Here is a 23,027-nt window from a genome sequence, read left to right as displayed (position 1 = left end):
ACAAGAGTATAGGTAAAGGGTGACTTACAGGAGCAGAAATGACTCAGACAGCTGCATCACCAAAGCCCACGCCAGCATGATTGACAGCTCACGAAAGCTGGGACCCTGCAGCACACTGCACAACCTGTGGGCAGATCAACAAGGTTGGAGAGTGTCCTTTCCATGCGCCTCAGTTGTTCTAACCTTACTCTTCCAGAAATCTGCTGATTTCTGCTTCTTCTGGGCAGTTGGTCTGCTCTCAGAGTCTTCTTTGCAGCTTGGCTTGGCTGAGAGGGAATCTCAGCTTTTAGTGGTTACTCTGACAGGGAGGGGCCTGCTGAATCTAGTCAATTTCAGGGACTTCCTGAAGCGATTTTGGGTTGTTTGCCTTCTGCTTAAGGAGCTTCCTTGCAGAATGGAACGTTTTGACCTCAGAGAAAACTGTGACACAAAGGTGTCCTCACACAGCTTAGGCTCCAGTCAAGCTCACACCAGTCATCCTGCCTCATCTTTCTGTCATCCTGACAGAAGTGAGGCACCTGGATAAAACAGGAATTTGTGGTGGGGGTTTTTTTTTTTTGTTTGTTTGTTTGTTTTTTGCAGTGCTGCAGATTGGCTCTGCACATGCCAGGTGCGTCAGTTACTGTTCTATTGCTGTGAGGAGATACCATGACCAAGGCAGTTCTTATAAAAGAAAGCATTTAATTGGGGGCTGGCTTACAATTTTAGGAAGTTAGTCTCTGATCATCGTGACAGGAAGCACACAGGCAGTAGCTGAGAGCTTACATCCTAATCCACAGGCAGCAGGCAGAGAGAGGAGAGAGGGAGAGGATAAAGAAGGGGGGGGTGCTGGAGAGATGGCTCAGCGGTTAAGAGCACTGACTGCTCTTCCAGAGGTCCTGAGTTCAATTCCCAGCAACCACATGGTGACTCATAACTATCTATAATGTGATTTAATGTGTACTGTATACATAATAAATAAATCTTAAAAAAAAAAGAAGAAGAAGAAGAAGAGAGAGGAGAGGAGAGGAGAGGAGAGAGGAGGGGGGAGGATTGGCCTGAGCTTTTGAAACTTCAAAGGCAACCTAACCTGACGCAGGGCTCATAGGGCTCACAGGGGACTCTTATGCAGGCCCCCAACCTACTGAGCCCAAGGTTGGATTTAAACAGGGATTTAGGTGAGGGGCTGAGGGAAAGGAGGAGGAGGAGGGAAAGCGCTAGGTCAAAGGACTGAGCAAATAACTAAAATGAGTGCTGCAGGGCCTGGAAAGTTGGCTTGTGGCTTCTTGCACAAGGCCCAGGTTCTATCCCCAACACCCATGTAGTGGTTCACAGCCATCTATAGTGCCATCTTCTGGCCTCTACAGGCACTGTATGCATGTGTTAGACATGCAGGCAAAGCACTTGTACATACAATAATAAAAAGTAAGTTTTTAAAAAAGTAATAGAAGTGAGTGCTGGACTAGACATGCAGCTCAGCGGTGGAGCTCTTGCTTAGCTCCAGGCTCCTGTTTCCATCATGAACAAAAAAACTGGAAAGTAAATGCTGTTTGACTCCACCTTCTCAGACTGTCCACTATTTTCATCTTGGGAGCTTTGCCTTGGAGCACTCTGAAGTGCTCACGTCCACCCCTCTCACGTCCTCCACCAGGACGCTCTCCATGTAATGTCACTCCCAGGCTCCTCTATGTCTCCTCTCAGCCCAAGTCTGGAAACACCAAATTATTTCTCCTTAAATGTGGAGAGCAATTCACCTTTTGCCTTCAAGGGCATTGTCCTAAACAAAGAAAAACCCAGCACGAAGCTGCAGGTTCCTACAAGGCACAGGTGCTTACAGGAGGGGCCAGTGGCTTCTGCTTCCGTAAGTCTGCTCGTCAGCTGGGATCCTCTGCCAGTTAAGGACTGAGAGATACCAAGACCCCTGTCTAGAGTGGGACTCTCAGTGACCCCCCCAAAAAGAAAGGTAATTCTTGGGGCTTCCTACACCCTGAGTCCTTCTTTGCTTTGCCTGTATCACCTCAATTCCAGGAATCTGTTTGATCCGTCTCCCCATAGAGGTGAATACACGAACAGATTCAGTTCTTTCCTTTATTCACACACACACACACACACTCACACACACGCAAACACACACGCACACAGACACACACACAGAGCATTTATGTATGAGATTCTCTGAAGCCTAATACAGGAATATTTCCATCAATTAGCTTGCTAGGGCCTGTGGTTCAGCAGCTGGCAGAGGCCCTGAGTGAACACACACACACACACACACTCACACAATTCAAGGTTAAGTATTTCTTCCTGGAGGACCCTTCCTCTCTCTGTGACCAACCTCTAGTCATCTATTTATCTATCTTCTCACAGATCTGTTCTACCCAGTAGTACTTTAGTTTAAAAAAAAAAAATTTTTTTTTTAAATCCCATCTCTTCCTAGCACTGGCCACATTTCAAGTGCTCAAGAGCTGCATGTGGACAGTGGCCCATCTGTCCAATAAAATGTTGTCTTGACTGGCATGGAGGCCCATGCCTGTGTACAGTGCCTATCTTCTCATGGCAGACTGTTCTTTTGGACAGTGCTAGGCAAGGTGAGGCTCCTTCCTCTTAGAAGTTATCTGGAGTCTGCAAGAAATGTGACCAAAATTTCACCCCAGTATCTATGCCATTTAAAGAATAAACATTGATGGCAGGCCTGATGGTCATGACCTATCACCTCTGATACTTACAAGGCTGAAACAGGTGGACATGAAGTTTAAGGCCAGCCTCAGCAACTTCGCAAAGCCCGTCTTCAAATAAAGTAACATTGGCTTCTGAGCTGATGGCTCAATCTGTATAGTTCTTGCCTTAGAAACACAAGGACTTGAGTTCAATCCTCACAACCATGTGAAATGCCTGGAATGGTGACCCAGGTGCCAGGGCATGCAAGATAGGCAGGTCTCTGAGGCTTCCCAGCCAGCCTTTGTAGCTTACTCAGTGAGCTGTAGGCCAATAAAATGTTTTCTTGACTGGCATGGAGGCGCATGCCTTTCATCCTAGCACCCAGGAGGCAGAAGCAGGCAGATCTCTTTGTTTCAGGCTAGCCTGGTCTACAGAGTTGAGTTCCACACCCACTAGAAGTGTGTGGACAGGTAGACCTTGTCTCAAACAACAACAAAAAAGGCGTCATGCCTCAAAGGAGGTGACTGTGGCCCTGAGGATGACAGCCCAGGTTGTCCTTCAGCCCCCACGCACATGCACTTATGTCCCGACAAACACCTGAACATGCTTCACGCACTGAAAACAAGAGTGACGGTGGGACCACGCGAGTGCTCAGCAAGTAAAAGCACTTGCTGTCAAGGCTGAAGCCCTGAGGTCAACCCCTGGAATCCATAGGGTAGAAGGGAAGAGCCAACTCCTCCAAGGTGTCGTCCAGCCTCCGTGTGCATGCCCTGTCCTCCCCCAGATAGAAATAAATATCAAAATAAATTCAAAACAGAGGGTTGGTGAGATAGCTCACCAGATAGAGGCACTTGCTACCATGCCTGATGGCCTAAGGTCAGACTTCAGAGCCCACAGGGTGGAAGGACAGAACTGACCCTGCCAGCCGTTCTCTGACCACAAGTGTGCCATGGTATGCATGCGCCCAGACACACAACAAACAAACAAATGTGTGGATGATGGGGAGTAAGGGCTGGAGCGATGGCTCAGAGGCTAAGAGCACTTACTTGTCTAGATCAGGAGTTGTCAACCTCACACTGTGACCCTTTAACACAGCTCCTCGTGTTTGGGGACCCCAAACTAAAATTATTTCATTGCTACCTCATAATTGTAATTTTGTTAGTTACAGCAATGTAAACGTCTTATAGTATATGACTCCTGTGAAAGGGTGGTTTGATCCCAATGGGGTCACAGCCCACAGCTTGAGAACCTCTGTTGTAGAGGCTTCAGCTGTGGTTACCAGCACCCACGTGGTGACCCACGTGGTGACCCACGAGAATGCCTAACTCCAGTTCTAGAAGCTCTGATACCCTTCTCTGACCTCTGTGGGCATTGGGCATATGTGGTATACGTATATACATGCAGGCAAAACACTCATATGGATAAACTTAATGCATTAATTTAACTGTGGCTCAGGAGATTGCTTACCCATCATATGTAAGCCCTGTATTCAATTCCTGGTATCACAAAAATAAGCAAATTAAACGTGGGTTGGAGAGATGTCTCAACAGTTCAAAATGTGTACCGCTCTTCCCGGGGACCTGGGTTCAGTTCCTAACACCTTCTTCTGTAATATTTCCTTCATAAATACAATATCTTCTTCGGAAAGATATGATGGGACTAAGAGCCTGTTTGTTCCCTTGACAGTTACAATGCCTGTCATTTCTCTGGCACTGCTTTCCCACCATGCACTACGGCCTCAGCAAAAGCTTGGGCAGGGTGGTATTAGAATTACGCCCGCATTACCAGTGTTGAAAAGAGGCACAAGAGAGTACCAGCTCAGAAGCTCCTAGGCAGTTGCAGGTCAGACGTGAAAGAAGTTCTTTCCTGGAGTTCTATGAAGTCATCTAAATGGGACTCACTGTGTCTTTCATGCCCCTGTCCTCAGGAAACTGGACGCCTTCATCTATGATGCAGCAGTACTCAACTACATGGCCCGCAAGGATGAGGGCTGCAAGTTGGTTACCATCGGCTCCGGCAAGGTCTTCGCCACCACTGGTTATGGCATCGCCCTGCACAAGGGCTCCCGCTGGAAGCGGCCCATCGACCTGGCGCTGTTGCAGTTCCTGGGGGATGGTGCGGCTATGCTGGGCAGGAAGTCCTAGCCTGGAGAGGGGAGGGGAGGGCTGGCCCTCAGTCCTGGGGAGGAGGGTCTTCGAGATACAAAGGGGCTGAGGGCCTGGACTCCGTATCAGAGGAGACTGTGCTCGTAATAAGTGCCTCTGACCCATCCCCAGATGAAATTGAGATGCTGGAGCGGCTGTGGCTTTCCGGGATCTGCCACAATGACAAAATCGAGGTGATGAGCAGCAAGCTGGACATCGACAACATGGCAGGTGTCTTCTACATGCTGCTCGTGGCCATGGGTCTCTCCTTGCTGGTCTTCGCGTGGGAACATCTGGTGTACTGGCGCCTGCGGCATTGCCTGGGGCCCACCCACCGCATGGATTTCCTGCTGGCTTTCTCCAGGGTAGGAAAGGGAGCCTGGAGGCAAGGGAGGCATCCGCAAAGAAGGGGAATTGGGAAAGTGAAAAAGGCGTCAGATTTAGAAATGGGAGGCGCCGGGAGGGCCCAGTGCAGAAAGAAGAGGTATAAGGTGCAGAAAACCCACTGACCCCTCCCCACGCCTCACAGGGCATGTACAGTTGCTGCAGCGCCGAGGCTGCTCCACCACCCGCCAAGCCACCGCCACCGCCGCAGCCGCTGCCCAGCCCGGCATACCCCGCCGCTCGCCCGCCCCCTGGCCCTGCACCCTTCGTGCCCCGAGAGCGTGCAGCCGCCGACCGCTGGCGCCGGGCCAAAGGCACAGGGCCGCCGGGGGGCGCAGCACTAGCCGACGGCTTCCACCGATACTACGGCCCCATCGAGCCTCAGGGGCTGGGCCTCGGCGAGGCGCGCGCGGCACCAAGAGGCGCAGCTGGACGCCCACTGTCCCCATCCACCACACAGCCCCCGCAGAAGCCACCACCCTCCTACTTCGCCATCGTGCGCGAGCAGGAGCCGGTCGAGCCCCCCGCCGGCGCCTTCCCTGGTTTCCCATCCCCGCCCGCGCCGCCCGCTGCCGCAGCAGCCGCCGTCGGGCCGCCACTGTGCCGCCTGGCTTTCGAAGACGAGAGCCCCCCTGCGCCCACGCGCTGGCCGCGTTCTGACCCCGAAAGCCAGCCACTATTGGGTGGGGGTGCGGGCGGCCCGAGCGCGGGAGCCCCCGCAGCACCTCCGCCGCGCCGCACCGCGCCACCGCCGTGCGCCTACCTGGACCTCGAGCCGTCGCCTTCGGACTCCGAGGACTCGGAGAGCCTGGGCGGAGCGTCGCTCGGTGGCCTGGAGCCCTGGTGGTTCGCCGACTTCCCCTACCCATATGCCGACCGCCTCGGGCCGCCGCCTGGTCGCTACTGGTCGGTCGACAAGCTCGGGGGCTGGCGCGCCGGCAGCTGGGACTACCTGCCCCCGCGAGGCGCCCCGGCGTGGCACTGCCGCCACTGCGCCAGCCTGGAGCTGCTACCGCCACCGCGCCACCTCAGCTGCTCGCACGACGGCTTAGACGGTGGTTGGTGGGCGCCTCCGCCTCCACCCTGGGCCGCTGGGCCACCGCCCCGGCGCCGGGCGCGCTGTGGTTGTCCACGACCACACCCGCACCGCCCACGGGCCTCGCACCGTGCGCCCGCCGCCGCGCCGCACCACCACCGACACAGGCGCGCGGCCGGCGGTTGGGACATCCCGCCACCCGCGCCCACTTCGCGATCGCTCGAGGACCTGAGCTCCTGCCCGCGGGCGGCCCCCACGCGCAGGCTCACCGGGCCCTCACGCCATGCGCGCCGCTGTCCCCATGCTGCGCACTGGGGACCACAGATGCCCACCGCACCGCACCGGAGACACCGGGGCGGGGACCTGGGCACGCGCAGGGGCTCTGCGCACTTCTCCAGCCTGGAGTCCGAGGTATGACGTGGCTCCAGGGGGGCCCTCGCCTCCCCCTCGGTCAGCGCAGGCCACGGCCCGAGGGGGCGCGCTAAGTGGACAGGACCCGCAAGGGTTGGGAAAGATGGAAATGGACCTGGCCCGACCCCTCCTGGAGCAGCGTCCTGCGCCCCTGCCCCCTCGCCTTGGGGAAACCTTGAGCCAGAGGGGACTTGGTCGCCCAAATCTCACCCATCCTGAGACCAAGGGGGCGGGGTTCTTGGAACCCACCGACTCTTTTTTTTTAAACCCGAAAAGGGCTTTTTAACGTCACCTGATTTGGCGGGAGGTGTGGGTGGGGGTCACGCCGCGCCCCACCCCTACGCTCGGGGCCAAGGCCCTCACATCACTGTGCAGCTCCCTGGCCCCAGACACACCTCCCGGGGAGCCTGTTTTTAACCTTTCATTCATCAGGACTCAAAACTGTGAGACGCGTACGCCAAACTGTGACTCCAGACCTTGGCCCCGCCACACAGAAACCCCGACCCCAGACTGTGACTTCCAACACCTAAAATGATCATCTGACCCCAGACTGTGCCCCGACCAGACTGTGACCCTTCATGTCCGACCTCGATGACCCCTCCTTTTAGATCCTAGTGGACTCTGACCTTTGACCTATCCTCTACGAAAGCCCTCCGTTCACCTGCCTTCTCCACTTACCTACCACCCCAGATGCCACATCTTCAAGTCCGGCCCTTACCTGTGTCCTGTCAGTGATGATCCAGCACACACTCCACCCCCAGGCCTCCTTTCCCAGATCTCAGCAGGGCCTGAGGCTGGGCTGAGAGGAGGGTTTGGGAGCCCACACTAGCCCCTTCCTTCCCTCTCCCACTCCTACACTGCAGTGTTTGGAATAAAACCATGTTTTTACGCCTCCTCAGTCCAAGCCTGAGCTCTGTGTCTGTCTCTTAGGTCCCTTCAACGGCTCTGGAGAAAAGTGGAAATGGAAAAGTAAGACAGTCAGATAACAGAAAACGGGCTGAGGGCGCGGCAGTGGCAGAATGCTCTCCTAGCATTCATAACACCCTGAGTTCCATCCCTAGTCCTAGGAAATAGACAAAGGACCCGAGGAGAGAGGGGTGGAGAGGTGGCCAGGCGGAGACACCCCTCCAAAAGTAGTGGTAAAGATAAGGAATGAAAAAATTAGGACCAAATCTAGAATGGTTTGATCGGTTATCTTATGCAAATGAAGAAAGTGGCCAACTCACATCTTGAATACCCTTAATCTCACCGGGGAGAATCTATTTCCGACATTTCATTACTCCAATTAACCAAAACTCAGGTGCACATGGTAGATAAAGAGAGCTGACGCAGTTGTAGCAGCAGTCTCAAGAGAGACTTTCTGATTAAGTGCCTGCTGACCAGAGCCGCCATGGGAATGCCTAGTTGGAAAATGGACTGCCCCTGGAGAATGCATTCAATCCACTAACTTACATATAATGTCCAGCCTGTCTACCCTAAGGCATTTTGAAATAATTTAAAGCCATCATAACAAGAAGAGGAGAAGAAATCGGCCTCATGGGTCCTTGGGAAACAGAAGCCCAGTCTCCTGGCCAGTAAGTGCTCGTTTACATACATGAATAATTAACTAAGTGGGAAGACAGCCCGGGGAATGAAAGGTGGAATGAGGAAAAGGGCTCTCGAGTCCAGGACTCCTGTAGAACTACAACTCCCAGAAGGCCTTGCCACTGCGGCGCAGACGAACTCCCCAAGGTCATCTGAAAGACAAAAAAGTCTCTGCTAGCGTAAGTCTTCTCACTTGGGGCGGGCGTCTGCTGCTCCCCACCTTCTTATTGCTGCGCCACAGGTTTCCAAGGTAACAGTACACTGGGACGGGTCTTAGGCAGGGGGGGTGGGGCTGGCGGGGGGGGGGGAGGAGAAACCCGGAAATGACGCTCTTATTTCGCGTCCGGGGAAATACAGTTCCAAGATGGCGGCGCGCAAGGGCCGGAGGCGCACATGTGAAACTGGGGAACCCATGGAGGCTGAATCCTGTGAACTAGAATCCGAAGGCCCATCCCAGGTCTACCTGCCTGGCAAAGGGCCGCCACTGGGCGAAGGGGAGGAGCTGGTAATGGATGAGGAGGCCTATGTGCTGTACCATCGTGCGCAAACTGGTAGGAGGAGGGCCCTGACTGTTGGGTTCAGGGAAATAAAAGGTCTGACTTGGAGCCTTAGGGGATAAGGGGTCTGGGGTCTGAGGGTTGTGACATACCCTACGGAGTGCCGGCCTTTTGTTGGATGTGGAAGCCAAGTTTTCTGTGTCTCGGCCCCATTCTGCAACTCTGCCATCTCCCCTCCCACCCTAGGGGCTCCTTGTCTCAGCTTTGACATAGTCCGAGATCACCTCGGCGACAACCGGACAGAGCTCCCTCTCAGTCTGTACCTGTGTGCGGGAACCCAGGCGGAGAGCGCCCAGAGCAATAGGTGAGACCCGCAGCCTTTTCAAGACACCCTCAAGGCCCCACGGGTTAGGGCTCTCTGCTTCTGCCAGACCTGAAAGGCTGGGTCCCTAAGCCTCCCTCCTCCCTAAACATACTGGCACTCAATTTCTAACTGGTCCTTTGCTTCCCCAGACTGATGGTGCTTCGGATGCACAATCTCCATGGGACCAGGCCGCCACCCTTAGAGGGCAGTGATGATGATGATGATGATGATGAAGATGAAGAGGATGATGAGGAGCGGAAGCCTCAGCTGGAGCTGGCCATGGTTCCCCACTATGGTGGCATCAACCGAGTTCGGGTACGCGTCTTCCCAGGGGCTTGTTGAGCATTCTCTGCAGCGTTCTCCATCCCCAGCATTCAGATGCCCCTCAGCACCTCCTCCTGCCCCTCAGCTGCTCTTTCTCACTCTCTGTTGTTGCTGTTTTGTTTTGTGTGTGTGTGTGTGTGTGTGTGTGTGTGTGTGTGTGTATCCCCTCGCCCCCTGAGACAGGGTTTCTCTGTACGAATCCCTGGATGTCCTAGAACTTGCTTTGTAGACCAGGCTACCCTCGAACTCATAGAGATCTGCGTGCCTCTGCCTCCCAAGGGCTGGGATTAAAGGCTTGTGCCACCTTACCCGGCTACAGATATTTTCTTACTAGGTAGTCCAGGCTGACTCCCGACTCAGGGTGGTTTTCTGGCCTCAGGATCTAAATGTTGATATAACACGCATGAGCCACAACACCCACCAGCTCCCTTCAGTTTTCACAGATTTGTTTGGTGCGTAGTTCTTTTTCCTTACCTAAGGAGGGATAATATCTTACACACCAGGTATTGTTTTAGACTGTGGTGCTGTTTTATTGCTGTCATTCAGTTTCTCCTTAGGCAAAAGACTGAAAGTGATGAGGCTAGCCCAGTGGGCCTGGGGAGAGGATAGGCAGTGTGAGCTGATACAAACAATGAGAGCTGATAAGCAAGTAACACCAGCCGAAACCTGGTCACGATGTGAAATGTAAGAGTTTTAGTTAGCCTTGCTTAAGAACTGAGGCAGTCGGGAGGCAGAGGCAGGCGGATCGCTGTGAGTTCGAGGCCAGCCTGGTCTACAAAGTGAGTCCAGGATGGCCAAGGCTATATGGAGAAACCCTGTCTCAAAAAACCAAAAAAAAAAAAAAAAAAAAAAAAGAACTGAGGCAGGAAGATCAAAGGCCAGCCTAAGCTACAGGATGACTTCAAAGGTAGCTCCGTGGTAGGGTGCTCACCTCAAGTGTGTATGGCCCTGGGTTCAGTAAGTGAAGCACCTTATGGTCAGGTAGATGAACAAATAAAGGAAGGGAGTAAGGAGCATGTAGAGGAAAACTGGACCCACAGCGGGGCCTGCGTGCTTCTGTTAGGTTATCGCTATGCCTCGGGCCCTATGCCAGCCGCAGAAGAGTTAGCCTGCGGAAGCAAAGCTCTGCGTCCGTGAGCTAAACATACTAGTGGGAAAGAGGAGAAGGAACTTTTAAATGCGTAGTTTGTTATAAGATGCTACGTGTGGTGGAGAGAAACTGAAAGCAGGGCTGGGGTTGCTTTTGTCAACAAGGCGTCTCGGGGGGATTTAGTAAACGGAGGATTTTGGAATAGAGGCGCACAGCAAGAGCGGGAGCCAGGATGTGTGTGGGCACAGACTTTCAGGGAGGGAACGTGAAAGCATCAAAGGGTGAACCTGGCGTGGGTTACAAGTTTCAAGGACAGCTAGAGAGAGCGCTGTGTGGGGAGAAGAGTGGACAGAGGGTGGTGAGGAGACGTCGAGGGCGAGGACCTGGACAGGGGCGGTGAGGAGACGTGGCGGGTGAGCACCTGGAGGCTGGTTCTTTGGCTTTGAGGGCCAATGTAAGGACTCGTTTCTACTTCAGGAGAAATTAGGAACAAGTGGGAGGTGTGAGGCAGAGGCATGATCGATCTGGACCCCCCTGGCTTCTGTGTAGAAAATGGCTGCAGTTCACGGGAAGGAAAGCAGCAGAGGCATGCATGACCACAGCACAGACAGTGAGAAAGGTTCAAAGGGTATGAGGAAGAAGACACAGTCAAACATGGGTCTCAGTGTTTTGGGCCCAAGGTGAATATCCTAGTTAGGGTCACTGCTGCTGTGATGAGACACCGTAACCAAAGCAACTTGCACAGGAAAGGGTTTGCTTGACTGTTACACTTCCACGTCACTGTTCATCCCCTAAGGAAGTGTAAAAGGACAGGAACTCAAAAAGGCGGGAACTTGGAGACAGGAGCAGCTGCAGAGGCCATGAAGGGCCTGCTTTCTAGCTTGCTTACCCTACTTTCTTTTTTTGTTTGTTTGTTTTGTTTAAGACAGGGTTTCTCTGTAGCTCTGGCTGTCCTGGACTCAATCTGTAAACCAGGTTGGCCTCGAGCTCAGAGATTTGCCTGCCTTTGCCTCCCAAAGTGTGCGCCACCATGCCTGACAACACCCAAGGAATGTGTTGCCTCTGGTAATAGGGCAGTTTAAGGATCTTGTGGTGAGTGTAGGTGTGAAAGGACCTGAGAGCCAAGCCCTGGAACCCTTTAGCACACCAAGTGGCTCGGAGACCGTTGTCCCGAACCCCAGTGGGAGCTTGAGCTTCATCCCAGCACCAGGAGGTGACCTGGCCACCAGCCAGTTTGGGAGGGAGCTTACAATTTCCTCTCACAAAGCTGTTTGGGAACTGTAGTGTGTCTGTAGACATGCAGAGGTTATGGTTTTAAGGTTCAACTTTAGGCCTCTTCCGTCTTTGTTTTGGGCCCCCCTCTGGCAGGTATCCTGGCTCGGGGAGGAGCCTGTGGCTGGAGTCTGGTCAGAGAAGGGCCAGGTGGAGGTGTTTGCACTGCGGCGGCTCCTGCAGGTGGTGGATGACCCCCAGGCCCTGGCCATTTTCCTCCGGGATGAGCAGGCACGAGTAAAACCCATCTTCTCCTTTGCCGGCCACATGGGCGAGGGCTTTGCTCTTGACTGGTCCCCTCGGGTGCCTGGTGAGTTTGGATTTTCTTACAGTTCAGGGAGAAAGGGTGGTAGGACTTGTGGGAAGGCAGGGAGGTGGCCAGGTGAGTGAGGTGGCTTCCTAACCCTTACCCAGGCCGCTTGTTGACTGGTGACTGTCAGAAGAACATCCACCTCTGGACACCCACGGATGGTGGTTCCTGGCATGTGGACCAGAGGCCATTTGTGGGCCACACACGCTCTGTGGAGGACCTTCAGTGGTCGCCAACCGAGGACACGGTGAGGAAAGGCTGGAGGCCTGGACACGTGGGTCTGATGGGGAGAGGCTATGAACCTAAACCTTGGCTTGGGAGATCAGGGGGCCCAAGTTGGGGCTGATTCGACAAGGGGACAATAATGACAGTGTAGACTGTGGGTTGGGGCTCATCTTCCCCATTCACACCTTTTCAACCCTGCTCAGGTGTTTGCCTCCTGCTCAGCTGATGCTTCCATTCGAATCTGGGACATCAGAGCAGCCCCAGGCAAGGCCTGCATGCTCACCACAGCCACTGCCCATGATGGGGATGTCAATGTCATCAGCTGGAGCCGAAGGGAACCCTTCCTGCTCAGCGGCGGGGATGATGGTGCCCTCAAAGTCTGGGACCTGCGGCAGTTCAAGGTATCTTCCCAGATGGGCTGCTAAGGGCTAGGGAAGCTACTGGGAATTAAATCCAGGTGAGGAGGCAGGCACAGCGGAGTGTGGGTGTGAGCAGGGGCGTCAGTCGCTCAACCCTGCGCAGCTTTCCCTGCCTCCCTATTTCTATTACTGAGACTCTTGAGGACCCTGTGCATCTGTCTTCCTGTTCACTTAGTCCTGGTTCTCGCTGTCTGCAGTAAGAGGTAGGTGCCCAGGGTTCTGTCCCCTCACCAGCTGGGCAGTCAGGAGACTGTAACTCTCATTTTCCCGTGGGGCATAGATAGAGCTTGCCACACAGCCCATGGCCTTGGGCTGCTGGGAATGGTAATGTATTCTAGTCTGTTTTAGCATTGGCTGGGAATTTGAGCCCCATTCATTCCTTACAGGAAAGGAAACTGAGGCACAGAACAAGAGTAGGGGTGACATCACAGCTAAACTAAGAGTTTTCTGAACAGCTGAGCTAATCCAGGCAGGCGGAAAAGGCATTGCCAGTCTAGAAGAAGCTAGGCCCTCTCTGGCTCCAGGCCTTCCCGCAGTAGCATGCTGTCATCTTTTCCCAGTTTAATCAGTTCTCTAGAGTCATCTCTGGGGAAGCTTCCAGAGAGAGGTGCAACCCTCCATGCCACATGGCCTCAAGGACGTTTGTTGTTCCTGGTACTTCTTCTAGCCTGAGTTCTGTCTTCAAGGAACTAGGGAGCTGTTTCTGTCCTGCTAAGGCCTCAGCCTTAAAGGACGGCCAAGCATGTGCTCTTTTTATAGGGAAGGGATACTCAAGACATGCTCAGGAACATTCAGGGGCAGGCTCCTGTCACCTTGTTACGAGGCTTATTTGCAGGTGCAAGTACAGCTTCCAGCAGCCCATGGACCAGAAGTCATCTTACCTGCTGTCTTCCCTGGGCTCTGGCTTTGTATGGGTGTAAGAGAGGGGCCCTGGCTGAACTCTGAGGCGGAGTGCCCAGTACTCTGCTGTGAGGCCTGACTCCCATACTCTATTTTCCCCCCCACACTATCTTATAGTCTGGCTCCCCTGTGGCTACCTTCAAGCAGCACATGGCCCCCGTGACCTCTGTTGAATGGCACCCTCAGGACAGTGGAGTCTTCGCAGCCTCGGGTGCTGACAACCAGATCACACAGTGGGACCTGGCAGTTGAACGGGACCCAGAGGCGGGTGAGACAGAAACAGACCCCGGGCTGGCAGCACTCCCCCAGCAGTTGCTGTTTGTGCACCAAGGTGAGACTGACCTGAAGGAGCTACACTGGCACCCACAGTGCCCTGGAGTCCTGATCAGCACCGCCCTGTCGGGCTTCACCGTCTTCCGCACCATCAGCGTCTGAGGTGGCCAACACTTGGCCTCGGGCCTTGGATCTGCATTGGAACCAGTTTGGTTAACTTTGCGGGGATCATTAGGTCCATAGACTGCGCCCCAGAAAGAAAGAATGCTCAACTGGCCTATGTGGAAGAGAAGTGATGGATTCTAATGACTGAGAATCTAAGGATTTGGATTGACCTGTGGCTTTGTACACCTTACACCAAAGACTAGGTTCGGGCAAAGACCCTTGCCTGTCCCAGATATGGCCTTACTGTGAGATATTTGTCAGTGCTGACTCCTGGCTTGACCCTAAGGACCTCTGACCCAGGACAGTTCTGGCTGCTGATCTACTTCAGGAACCTTAAGGGTTTTGCCATGGCTGGACCAAGTCTGCATCTGGGTCACTCTAGTGGGATTTAGTTCTTTCTTTCCCTTCTGGCTAGTTAGGTTTGACTGAGATCCAAGTTGGGGGTCATCTGGGGTGCCCTCCTGTGCTGACCACTATTGTACTGGAGGGGCGTCTGGGCCTTCTGCTGCAATAAAAGATCAGCCAGACCAGCACACAAGACGCCAGTCCTCTGAGCTTCCCTGTGAGAGAGCTGTCCCCTGCCAACCAGAGAAAGGCTACTGTGTGGCACTGGTCCCAGTGGCCCAGCCCTTGACCCAGGGGACTCCTCCTTTTTGTCTGACTCAGCCTTTTTCAAATCTTACTCCATTTGGAACTGGCTCTGAGCCAATAAATGTGGTGTCTTCTGGACCACCAGCTTATTAAGACATCACCCTGGGGGAGATGGGGCCCACCCACATCTCCTCCTGTTGTTACTACCTCAGTGTTTCCTGCTAGCTCACTAAGCTGTCAGTTTCCCATGGGAACAACTGTTTGCCATGTCCCTGATCCCGCTGTCCCTCCCTGCCTCCCACCCATTATCTGCACTGTCCTCTCCAGTCTGCCTGGGCCGCAGCCCAGTGCCCTGTCTGGCCAGCCTCCTGGCTCCCCCTCTGCAGTGCTGAGCCGGCTCCACCCCTAACCCCCCCTCTGTTAGGGCCCTGATCCGATGTAGCTCAGAGGTTGGGTGCCCCAGCTCAGGCCCCAGGGGCCGAGGACAGACCTGAACACATTAGCACCTACAGAAGGCCCTCTCCAGCCTGGGCAGAGGAACCCCCCAGTGCAAGGCATGGGGGTGGGCGGCCCCCCCAGGTAAGTGCAGACATGAGCCAACCCACCTCATCTTCCCTCTGCCCCCCCCCCCCGACACCTTCCCTGATGTTCCGACCAATATCCCCCCACCCCCCAGCACCCCTCTAGTACCAGTTCTTGGCCTCCAGCTCTGGTCAATACTGACTTGATGAATTTCCTCATTTTCTCACTACCTGTTCTCCCTTTGAGAGGCAGCCCCTCCCTCTCCCTGTCTGTGTAAGACATGAGCTTCATTTTTTTTTTCTAATTTTTACTTAGCCTCTGTCTACTGGGTCTTGTCTGCCACTCCCCGTCTTTGTTTCTGTGTCTCTGTCCCTCTCTCTGGATCTGTTTCTCTGAGTTGGTTTTTATCTTTCTCTCTGGGTCTGTCTCCCAGCTCACTAGCACTGTGACTTCTCTCTGGGTCTCTGTTTCTCTGAGTTGGTTTCTGCTCCCCTTTTGGGTCTCTGTCTGTCCAGCTCATGCCACTGTGACCTCGCGTTTCTCTCTCTGGGTCTCTGTCTGTCGTCGTTCCCCCCCCCCCCCCCTTGGTGCTCTGTCTCTCTGAGTCAGTCTCTGTCCTGTAACCAACCCCCTTGGGTCTGTCTCCCCAGCTTATACTGTGACCTCGTGTTTACCTATCTGGGTCTCTGTCCCTCTCTCGTGGTCTCTGTTTCTCTGAGCCAGTCTCTGCCACTCTTTTTTTCCTGAGTCTCTGTCCATCCTCCTCCCCCTCCCCCTCCCCCTCCCCCACCCCCAAGCTCACACCACCACTGTGACTTTGCATCTTCTTTGGGTCTAGTGACCCCAGTATGGCTGGGTTGTCTGGCTGCCAGGAAAGCACAGGGGTCCCTGTCCTTTGTTTGGTTAGTGGCCTCCTTTGGGGTTCCCTCAGCACCTCTGTCACCACTACTTGGCAGGGTTAGCAGTGCCACCTTGTGTGAATGGGAGGGTGGGGCTTTTTTGGCTCCAGATTACATAGTGACTTTGACATGAAGTTGAAGTACCTTAAGCCCCGTGGCTCCTTTATATGGAAACATTAAGCTGCTCTTGTGGGTCAGGTGGAAGATGGGGGGTGTGGATCAGGATCTTCCCCTCCCCCCGCCCATCTTTTGCGGGAGCAGCCTATTGCTGGGCCGTGTAGGATGCCAGCGGCTCTCTGAGGCATAAGCCCCCCCAGTCTAAGGTGGATACAGGCCTACCTCAAGGCAGTGGCAGAGTTGGAATCAGAGGTTTGGTACCCCAGCCAGCTTTCCACCCTAGCACGGGAGCCCCAGATTGAGATGGGGTGAAGCCCTGGGCCCTTGGCACCCCGAGCAATCAATCAAAGGTGAACCCTGGAGACCGGTAGGTACGGTGGGCAGCTGCAGGTCCTCCATAAACACTTGGCCTGTCCCACTGCCAGCACTTGAGCAGCTATGGTCATCACCGGGGCTTGGTACCCACGGCCTCATTGGTATCTGAGCTTCCCAACTCTCTCCAGCTAAGGGACTTGAGGGTGATTCTACTTTCTCTCTGGTTAGCTCTTGGAAACTATTGCAAAGTAGGAATCCTGCCACAAAGCCTGCTCATGAAGGCTACTTTCCAGTCTAAGCCTGTTCCTGGGAGAGTATCCTGCTTCCCCTCCTGAGAGTGACCTTCAGCCTTCAGGGCTGCTGTGCTGACTCAGGCCAGCTCATCCACTCAGCCCTGGGCCGCGGGTTTGCACCTGTCAGGTGGACCTGGTGACCCCTGGGGGGGACTCTCTGGATGCCATGGAGACCAAGAAAGGAAGTGTAAGGCAATGGAGCCATAAGTGCTGAGTTTCACACAGCCTCTTATAAGGAACACTGAGGTCCTTCACCAAATCCCGTGAGGGTAGAGGCTAGTCTACTGTTGACAGAGTACAGAGCGGTGGGTTGCCCTGGGAACACACGGACCAGGTGGGCCCTGGAGTGGCTGGAGGTGAGACTAAAGGCCCAGCCCTCCTGCCCTCCACTCTGAGGTTCAGGAAGGCCCATAAGTGCCCACTATACCCACTGCCAGAACGGATGAGTGCCCAGGTCAGGAGTCAGCCTAGAGCTGCTAAGGATCTCCAGATCCCTTCCCTTTCAGGTTAAAGATTTTCATCTCAGTCCCTCAAATGAGCAAAGCCAAACTCCAGACAAGGAAGCCTAGGTCAGAGTCTAACCCAGACCAGAACAGGCCTGAGGTTTTTGTTCAGATAAGGTCTTGTCGGGTAGGCTGGCCTGCTGCTATGGTGACCAGCAGGCACTGGGTCTTTATGATTCTTACTGAGATAATGTCCCCGTCCTTGAGGAGACTGAGGCTAGTAGGCGTGGTCTCAGATCAGCTCCTCAAGCCGCAGCTTGCTTAGCAGTGACTTCATTTGGAAATAGTTCAGCCAGCCAGTTGTGATGCACACCTTTAATCCCAGCACTTGGGAGGCAGAGGCAGGCAGAGCTCTGTGGGTTCAAGGCCAGCCTGGTCTACAAAGTGAGTCCAGGACAGCCAAGGCTGCACAGAGAAACCCTGTCTTGGACCCACCGACCCCCAAAAGTAATTCGTCCCTCAGCATATCTGACGTTTTTGTAGGCATGCTGGGGCCTCTGCTACAGAACCACAGCCTTATCTGTTCTGTGGTTTTTAGTGTGCTCACAGTAAAGCCGCTGTCACTGTAGTGCTAAGACATGTTTTATTAGCCTAGAAAGAAATCTTTTCCCCACGTACCCCTTTCCTCAGATGGACGTGACCCCATAGACTGTCCTGTGTGCTCAGGGTCCTCACAGCTGAGTGTAGTGTTTCAGGCCTGTGGTCCTTTCACTCAAGAGGTGGAGGAAGAGGATCAGTTCTAGGCCAGTCTGGGGTACGTGGAAACATCTCCAGCAGTTTCTCATACAAAACAATGCGGTGCCATGTAGCACTTGTTTTGTTTTGTTGAACAGGGTTTCTCTGCACAACCCTGGCTGTCTTGGAACTTGCTCTGTAGATCAGACTGGCCTCAGATTCGCAAAGATCCACCTTGCCTCTGCCTCCTGAGTGCTGGCATTACAGGCAGGCACTACCACGCCTGGCTTTATGGTATTGTTCAGGGAACACTGGCGTGTGCAAAGGTCTGCATGTTCAGTGTAGAGGACACTGCTTTGGCTCTGAGTCTGGCTGAATTCAAGTGGATACAGATGGCGTAGATACAGGGAACTGAACAGTAGTGACTGTTTGGAATTGGCTACACCCACTTAGGATGTTTCAAGGTCCATGGCCTGTGTTCCCACCTGCTCCAGGGGCTGAGGTGCAAGGATTACTGGAGTTCATAGGATAGCCCGAACAAAGAAATTGCTCATATTGTTTCCTGTTTGTCCTCCCTTTTCTCTGCCAGGTAGAATCCTTGTTATTGGTATGAGTCAGGGCCTTACTTAGCTCCAAGCTGGCCTCAAATTCTCCATGCTTCCACATCAGCCTCCCAAGTGCCGGAACTACACAGTATGAGCTCCACACACCAGGGCCTGGAGCTTTGTTTTCTCCTGAGACCTGGTACTTGTAATTACCTACAAGGACTCAAGGACTGGGGATCTAAAACTGCTACGTTCAAACCCCATCTTGAGTAGCAGTGGTCTCAAGCAGGTCACATCTGCAAAATGATTTTATCTCAAAACTCTGTTCTGGGTGCTAGAGGCACCCAGACTAGTCTCTATCTGTAAGGGACTGGGGACAAACATGGCTCAGTGGGAGTGCACTGCCTACCATTCAGGAGTTCCTGTGTGTTCCACACCAGTCCCATCTCAAAAGCAACAAACAACCCACAAATGTGTAAAGTCATGTATAGTCTAAGCCACTAGTTTGCCATAGCCGAGACAGCATTACACGGCCTTGAACCCTCTGCTACAGTTACAAGTTTCCCGTGGTGGGAAATTCTTCAGTACTGCCCGTCCCTCCGTCAGATGAGGGTGCAGAGCGGTGGACCCTCCAGTTCTGGATACTCCTGACGTTCATGCTTAACTTTTGTTCCTGCAGGTTTGGGGCGCCCGCCCCCCGCTAGGCCAAGTAGAGGGGGTCTCCCCGCCCAATGGGCCTGGCCAGGGCCCTGCGCCGCCTGAGCGGCGCGCTGGAGTCAGGAAACAGTCGAGCAGGCGATGAGGAGGAGGCAGGGGCCGGGCTGTGCCGCAATGGGTGGGCGCCGGGGCCAGTAGCTGGGAGCCGGCGGCGCGGGCGCTTCGTTAAAAAAGATGGGCACTGCAATGTGCGCTTCGTGAATCTGGGTGGCCAGGGCGCGCGCTACCTGAGTGACTTGTTCACCACATGTGTGGACGTGCGCTGGCGCTGGATGTGCCTGCTCTTCTCCTGTTCCTTCCTCGCCTCCTGGCTGCTCTTCGGCCTGACCTTCTGGCTCATCGCCTCGCTGCACGGAGACCTAGCTGCCCCGCCGCCACCTGCGCCCTGTTTCTCGCAGGTGGCCAGCTTCCTGGCTGCCTTCCTCTTTGCGCTGGAGACACAGACATCCATAGGCTACGGTGTGCGGAGCGTCACTGAGGAGTGTCCAGCTGCTGTGGCCGCTGTCGTGCTGCAGTGCATAGCAGGCTGTGTGCTCGACGCCTTCGTCGTGGGTGCAGTCATGGCCAAGATGGCCAAGCCCAAGAAACGTAACGAGACATTGGTCTTCAGCGAGAACGCGGTAGTGGCTCTGCGAGACCACCGTCTCTGCCTCATGTGGCGGGTGGGCAACCTGCGTCGCAGCCACCTGGTGGAGGCTCACGTGCGGGCCCAGCTACTGCAGGTAAGGGGGTGGTGCATGGGGTGGGGGCGGGCTGAGGAGGGGACCCAGGTGCTGCAGATACGGGGTGTGTGCATATGTGTGTGTGTGTGTGTGTGTGTGTGTGTGTGTGTGTGTGTGTGTGTGTTTGGGAGAGGACCAGTTGTAAGGATGAAGGAAGATGAAGTTATGCCCTCTTCACCACCCTGAGTAGCAGAACTGTTGGACCTGTAGGAGAGGTAGACCCAGGAGGCAAGTTCCTAGAAACCTGGGCTTGAGAGAGTAGAACACCTGAGAAGCTTCTTGGCCAAGAGTCTGCTTGACAGGAGTTTACTGAGTGGTGTAGACACCAGCAAGCACACCTCCCAGCAGCACTGAGGCAAGGAAGTGCCTGTGGAAGCAGCCTGGGGTGTATTTAGTGGGTGTTGGGGGTCTATGAGGCCTTCCTATTATCCAAGGCACAATTCCCAGTAGAAGGGAAAACAGAACAGCTAAGGACTTGGGTCCCAGGCTCTCCTACCAGCCTCCTACCCAATGAGTACACCACCAAGGCTGGCAAACAGTCCCAATGGAGCCATTCTCACTGGCCACTGGGGTAGCAGCCTCCTCCAAGCCCTGCTGTAGGAGCCTTGACAACCTGGGACCACACTGCTCAGACATCTGGGTTCCCAACAAACCACTGAGCTGCAGTCAGCACGGGCCAAGTGGAGGCTGCACTTGAAGCCAGAGGAAAGTGTGACTGACTGTGGGGAAGTACAGCTCCCAGAAGCCTCTAGGACACAGGAAACAGATTCCCCAACCCTATTTGAGCTTCTAGCCCTTTGAAACACAAAGATGACCAAGAGGGCCACTTCTTCCAGAAGTCTGGTGTAGTGGCACAGCCTGAAGGGTAGTCATAGAGCAGTAAGTAGGGTCACCCACAGACTTGTCGATGCCCTCACACCCATACTCAACGGGATGGAGGCAAAGCGACCTGAGACAGTGCTGGGGTAGTTCCTGTTGGAGCCAGATCCACCTTCAGTCTCTTCCTTTCTCTCTCCAGGTCTCTGGGTCTCTACTCACCATCTTCCCCTTCTCCTGGGTTTTTGGTCCTCTTGGGGGTCAGGGTGTCTGTGTCACCCTCGCCTCTGTCTGGGGTTTGTGTTCCCTTCTCTCAGGGTTAGGGTCTATGTCCCTTTCTATTGGAGTTTTCTCTGTGTGTGTCTCTCTCTGTCTCTGTCTCTGTCTCTCTCCTCTCTCACCCCCTCCCCGCCTCTCTGTCCTTCTTTCTGGGTCTCCATCCCTCCCTCCCTCTCAGTCTCTCCCTTTCTCTGGACCCGTGGTCTCCAGCATCTCACCTGCTGGCTCTTTGTTCTTCCTTTTTATCTTTGTCCCTCTCGTTCTGTAACCTTTGTTCACCTCTCTGGATCTGTCTTCTTGCTCCTGCACAGCCCCGTGTGACCCCAGAGGGTGAGTACATCCCGCTGGACCACCAGGATGTGGATGTTGGTTTTGATGGAGGCACTGATCGTATCTTCCTCGTGTCCCCCATTACCATCGTGCACGAGATTGACTCTGCCAGTCCGCTGTATGAGCTGGGGCGGGCCGAGCTGGCCCGAGCTGACTTTGAGCTGGTGGTCATTCTTGAAGGTATGGTTGAGGCCACAGCCATGACGACACAGTGCCGCTCATCTTACCTGCCAGGCGAACTGCTCTGGGGCCATCGCTTTGAGCCAGTCCTCTTCCAGCGGGGTTCCCAGTACGAGGTTGACTATCGTCACTTCCACCGAACATATGAAGTCCCCGGGACGCCGGTCTGCAGTGCCAAGGAGCTGGATGAACGGGCAGAGCAGGCTTCCCACAGCCCCAAGTCCAGTTTTCCTGGCTCCCTCACTGCATTTTGTTATGAAAATGAACTTGCTCTGAGCTGCTGCCAGGAAGAAGATGAAGATGAGGACACTAAGGAGGGGGCTTCAGCAGAGACCCCAGATAGGGCTGCCAGCCCCCAAGCTCTTACACCAACCCTCGCACTGACCCTGCCTCCGTGACACAGCTGAGGTCCACTTCCCCGTGTGACACCCCTTCCCAAAGATGACACAGGTGGAGAGCTTCCAGCCTCTGTTGGGAGTGGGGCAGGGCAGTGGCCTGCTGAGATAACCATTCCCAGGATGTCTACCACAGATACACCACACCTTTATTGCTCTGTTCCATTCTCACTTCCAAGACCCCCCTCATGAGCTGGATTTCTGAGTCTCACCAGAGCAGAGGGATCAGATTTCTGGACCATCCAAGAGGCAAGGCATGGAGGCTGGATTCTGCTTAGATAACCGTGAGACACACAGCCACAGGGAGGACGGTGTCAATTTATACAGATCAAGACACAAAGACTCAAGCGACGATGGCTCTGCTACCTTCAGGAGGGGAGAGGACAGAGTACTTCAAGGATTCAGTCAGGATCGTCAGAATTGACCAAAGACAGAATGGCAACCGGACGTGTGTGTGAAGGAAAGAGCTGGTGGTTCCAGAGCCCAACAGTCTAGGTTGACATTGGGGATCTAGGTTGGCTAGAGATTGGAACTGCACCAGAAACTGCAAGGCTGTGTTTCTAGAATATACACCCATTGCTAGGTCTCTGAGTTTTGGAAGGACTAAGCTGATGTGCTGAGGCTCCCAATGCTGGCTATTTAGGGTGCAGCTGATGGGGTGAGTCTGGCTTCTCCAGGATGCTAGGGGTGAATATGGCTTTTGTTTGAAGTGCCATTCTTAGAACATCCAAAGGAATCAGGATTCTATGGTTCAGGGTTGAACATAACCTAGGCAGGATTTTAGGTGTCTGTGATTTGCTGGTTCCACTTTGCCCAGCAGGGGTGAGGGTCTCCGTGATATTGGGTGACTTCCTGTGGTTCTGTAATGCCAAAGAGGAATCATACTTCAGGGACCAGAGCTGTCCTTTCCCAAAGCCTAGAAGTCCTAGTCATCTTCAGATGGACAGCCTGGTAGTTCTAGGAGGCAGACTCTCTTCTGAATGGAGCTTGCAAGCAAGGGCCTAGAAGATCACAGGGCTAAGTAGTGGGCAAGGGAGGGGAGAGGCTGAGGCTGATGAGCCTGCAGTGCTCTGTGTAGACTGCTATACCTAAT

The 23,027-nt window shown here is 54.2% G+C and overlaps 3 protein-coding genes across 3 annotated transcripts in view; all 3 read left to right on the top strand.

The window, feature by feature from the left end:
• The window catches only part of Grin2d (glutamate ionotropic receptor NMDA type subunit 2D), a 39,069-nt gene extending 32,312 nt beyond the window's left edge, over positions 1 to 6,757 (top strand). Inside the window, exons 10-12 of the mRNA XM_051148555.1 lie at positions 4,565 to 4,752; positions 4,914 to 5,146; positions 5,311 to 6,757. Of these exons, the coding sequence (XP_051004512.1) occupies positions 4,565 to 4,752; positions 4,914 to 5,146; positions 5,311 to 6,618 (1,729 nt within the window). The 3' untranslated portion in view covers positions 6,619 to 6,757. The remainder of the gene's footprint in view (positions 1 to 4,564; positions 4,753 to 4,913; positions 5,147 to 5,310) is intronic.
• A 1,790-nt stretch (positions 6,758 to 8,547) lies between these two features.
• On the top strand, positions 8,548 to 14,537 carry Grwd1 (glutamate rich WD repeat containing 1). Its single transcript, XM_051148554.1, has 7 exons — positions 8,548 to 8,747; positions 8,940 to 9,057; positions 9,207 to 9,372; positions 11,840 to 12,053; positions 12,158 to 12,300; positions 12,482 to 12,679; positions 13,715 to 14,537. The coding sequence occupies exons 1-7, from the start codon at positions 8,561 to 8,563 to the stop codon at positions 14,030 to 14,032; spliced, it is 1,344 nt and encodes a 447-aa protein (XP_051004511.1). The 5' UTR covers positions 8,548 to 8,560; the 3' UTR covers positions 14,033 to 14,537.
• Positions 14,538 to 15,059: 522 nt separating this feature from the next.
• Kcnj14 (potassium inwardly rectifying channel subfamily J member 14) lies at positions 15,060 to 23,027 on the top strand. Its single transcript, XM_051148553.1, has 3 exons — positions 15,060 to 15,205; positions 19,175 to 19,934; positions 21,341 to 23,027. Exons 2-3 carry the CDS (start codon positions 19,227 to 19,229, stop codon positions 21,935 to 21,937), a joined length of 1,305 nt encoding a protein of 434 aa, XP_051004510.1. The 5' UTR covers positions 15,060 to 15,205; positions 19,175 to 19,226; the 3' UTR covers positions 21,938 to 23,027.

This window comes from Acomys russatus, chromosome 7 (assembly GCF_903995435.1).
Source record: "Acomys russatus chromosome 7, mAcoRus1.1, whole genome shotgun sequence".
NCBI classification, from domain to species: domain Eukaryota; kingdom Metazoa; phylum Chordata; class Mammalia; order Rodentia; family Muridae; genus Acomys; species Acomys russatus.
This window is presented reverse-complemented; position numbering and strand designations above follow the sequence as displayed.

Bases quoted from the DNA above. Each gene is read 5' to 3' on its own strand.
- Grwd1 (XM_051148554.1), top strand. From the start codon at position 8,561: ATGGCGGCGCGCAAGGGCCGGAGGCGCACATGTGAAACTGGGGAACCC. The intron at 9,373-11,839 runs GTACGCGTCTTC...CCCCTCTGGCAG, and splicing joins GTGGCATCAACCGAGTTCGG to GTATCCTGGCTCGGGGAGGA. The intron at 12,301-12,481 runs GTGAGGAAAGGC...AACCCTGCTCAG, and splicing joins GGTCGCCAACCGAGGACACG to GTGTTTGCCTCCTGCTCAGC.
- Kcnj14 (XM_051148553.1), top strand. From the start codon at position 19,227: ATGGGCCTGGCCAGGGCCCTGCGCCGCCTGAGCGGCGCGCTGGAGTCA. The intron at 19,935-21,340 runs GTAAGGGGGTGG...GCTCCTGCACAG, and splicing joins TGCGGGCCCAGCTACTGCAG to CCCCGTGTGACCCCAGAGGG.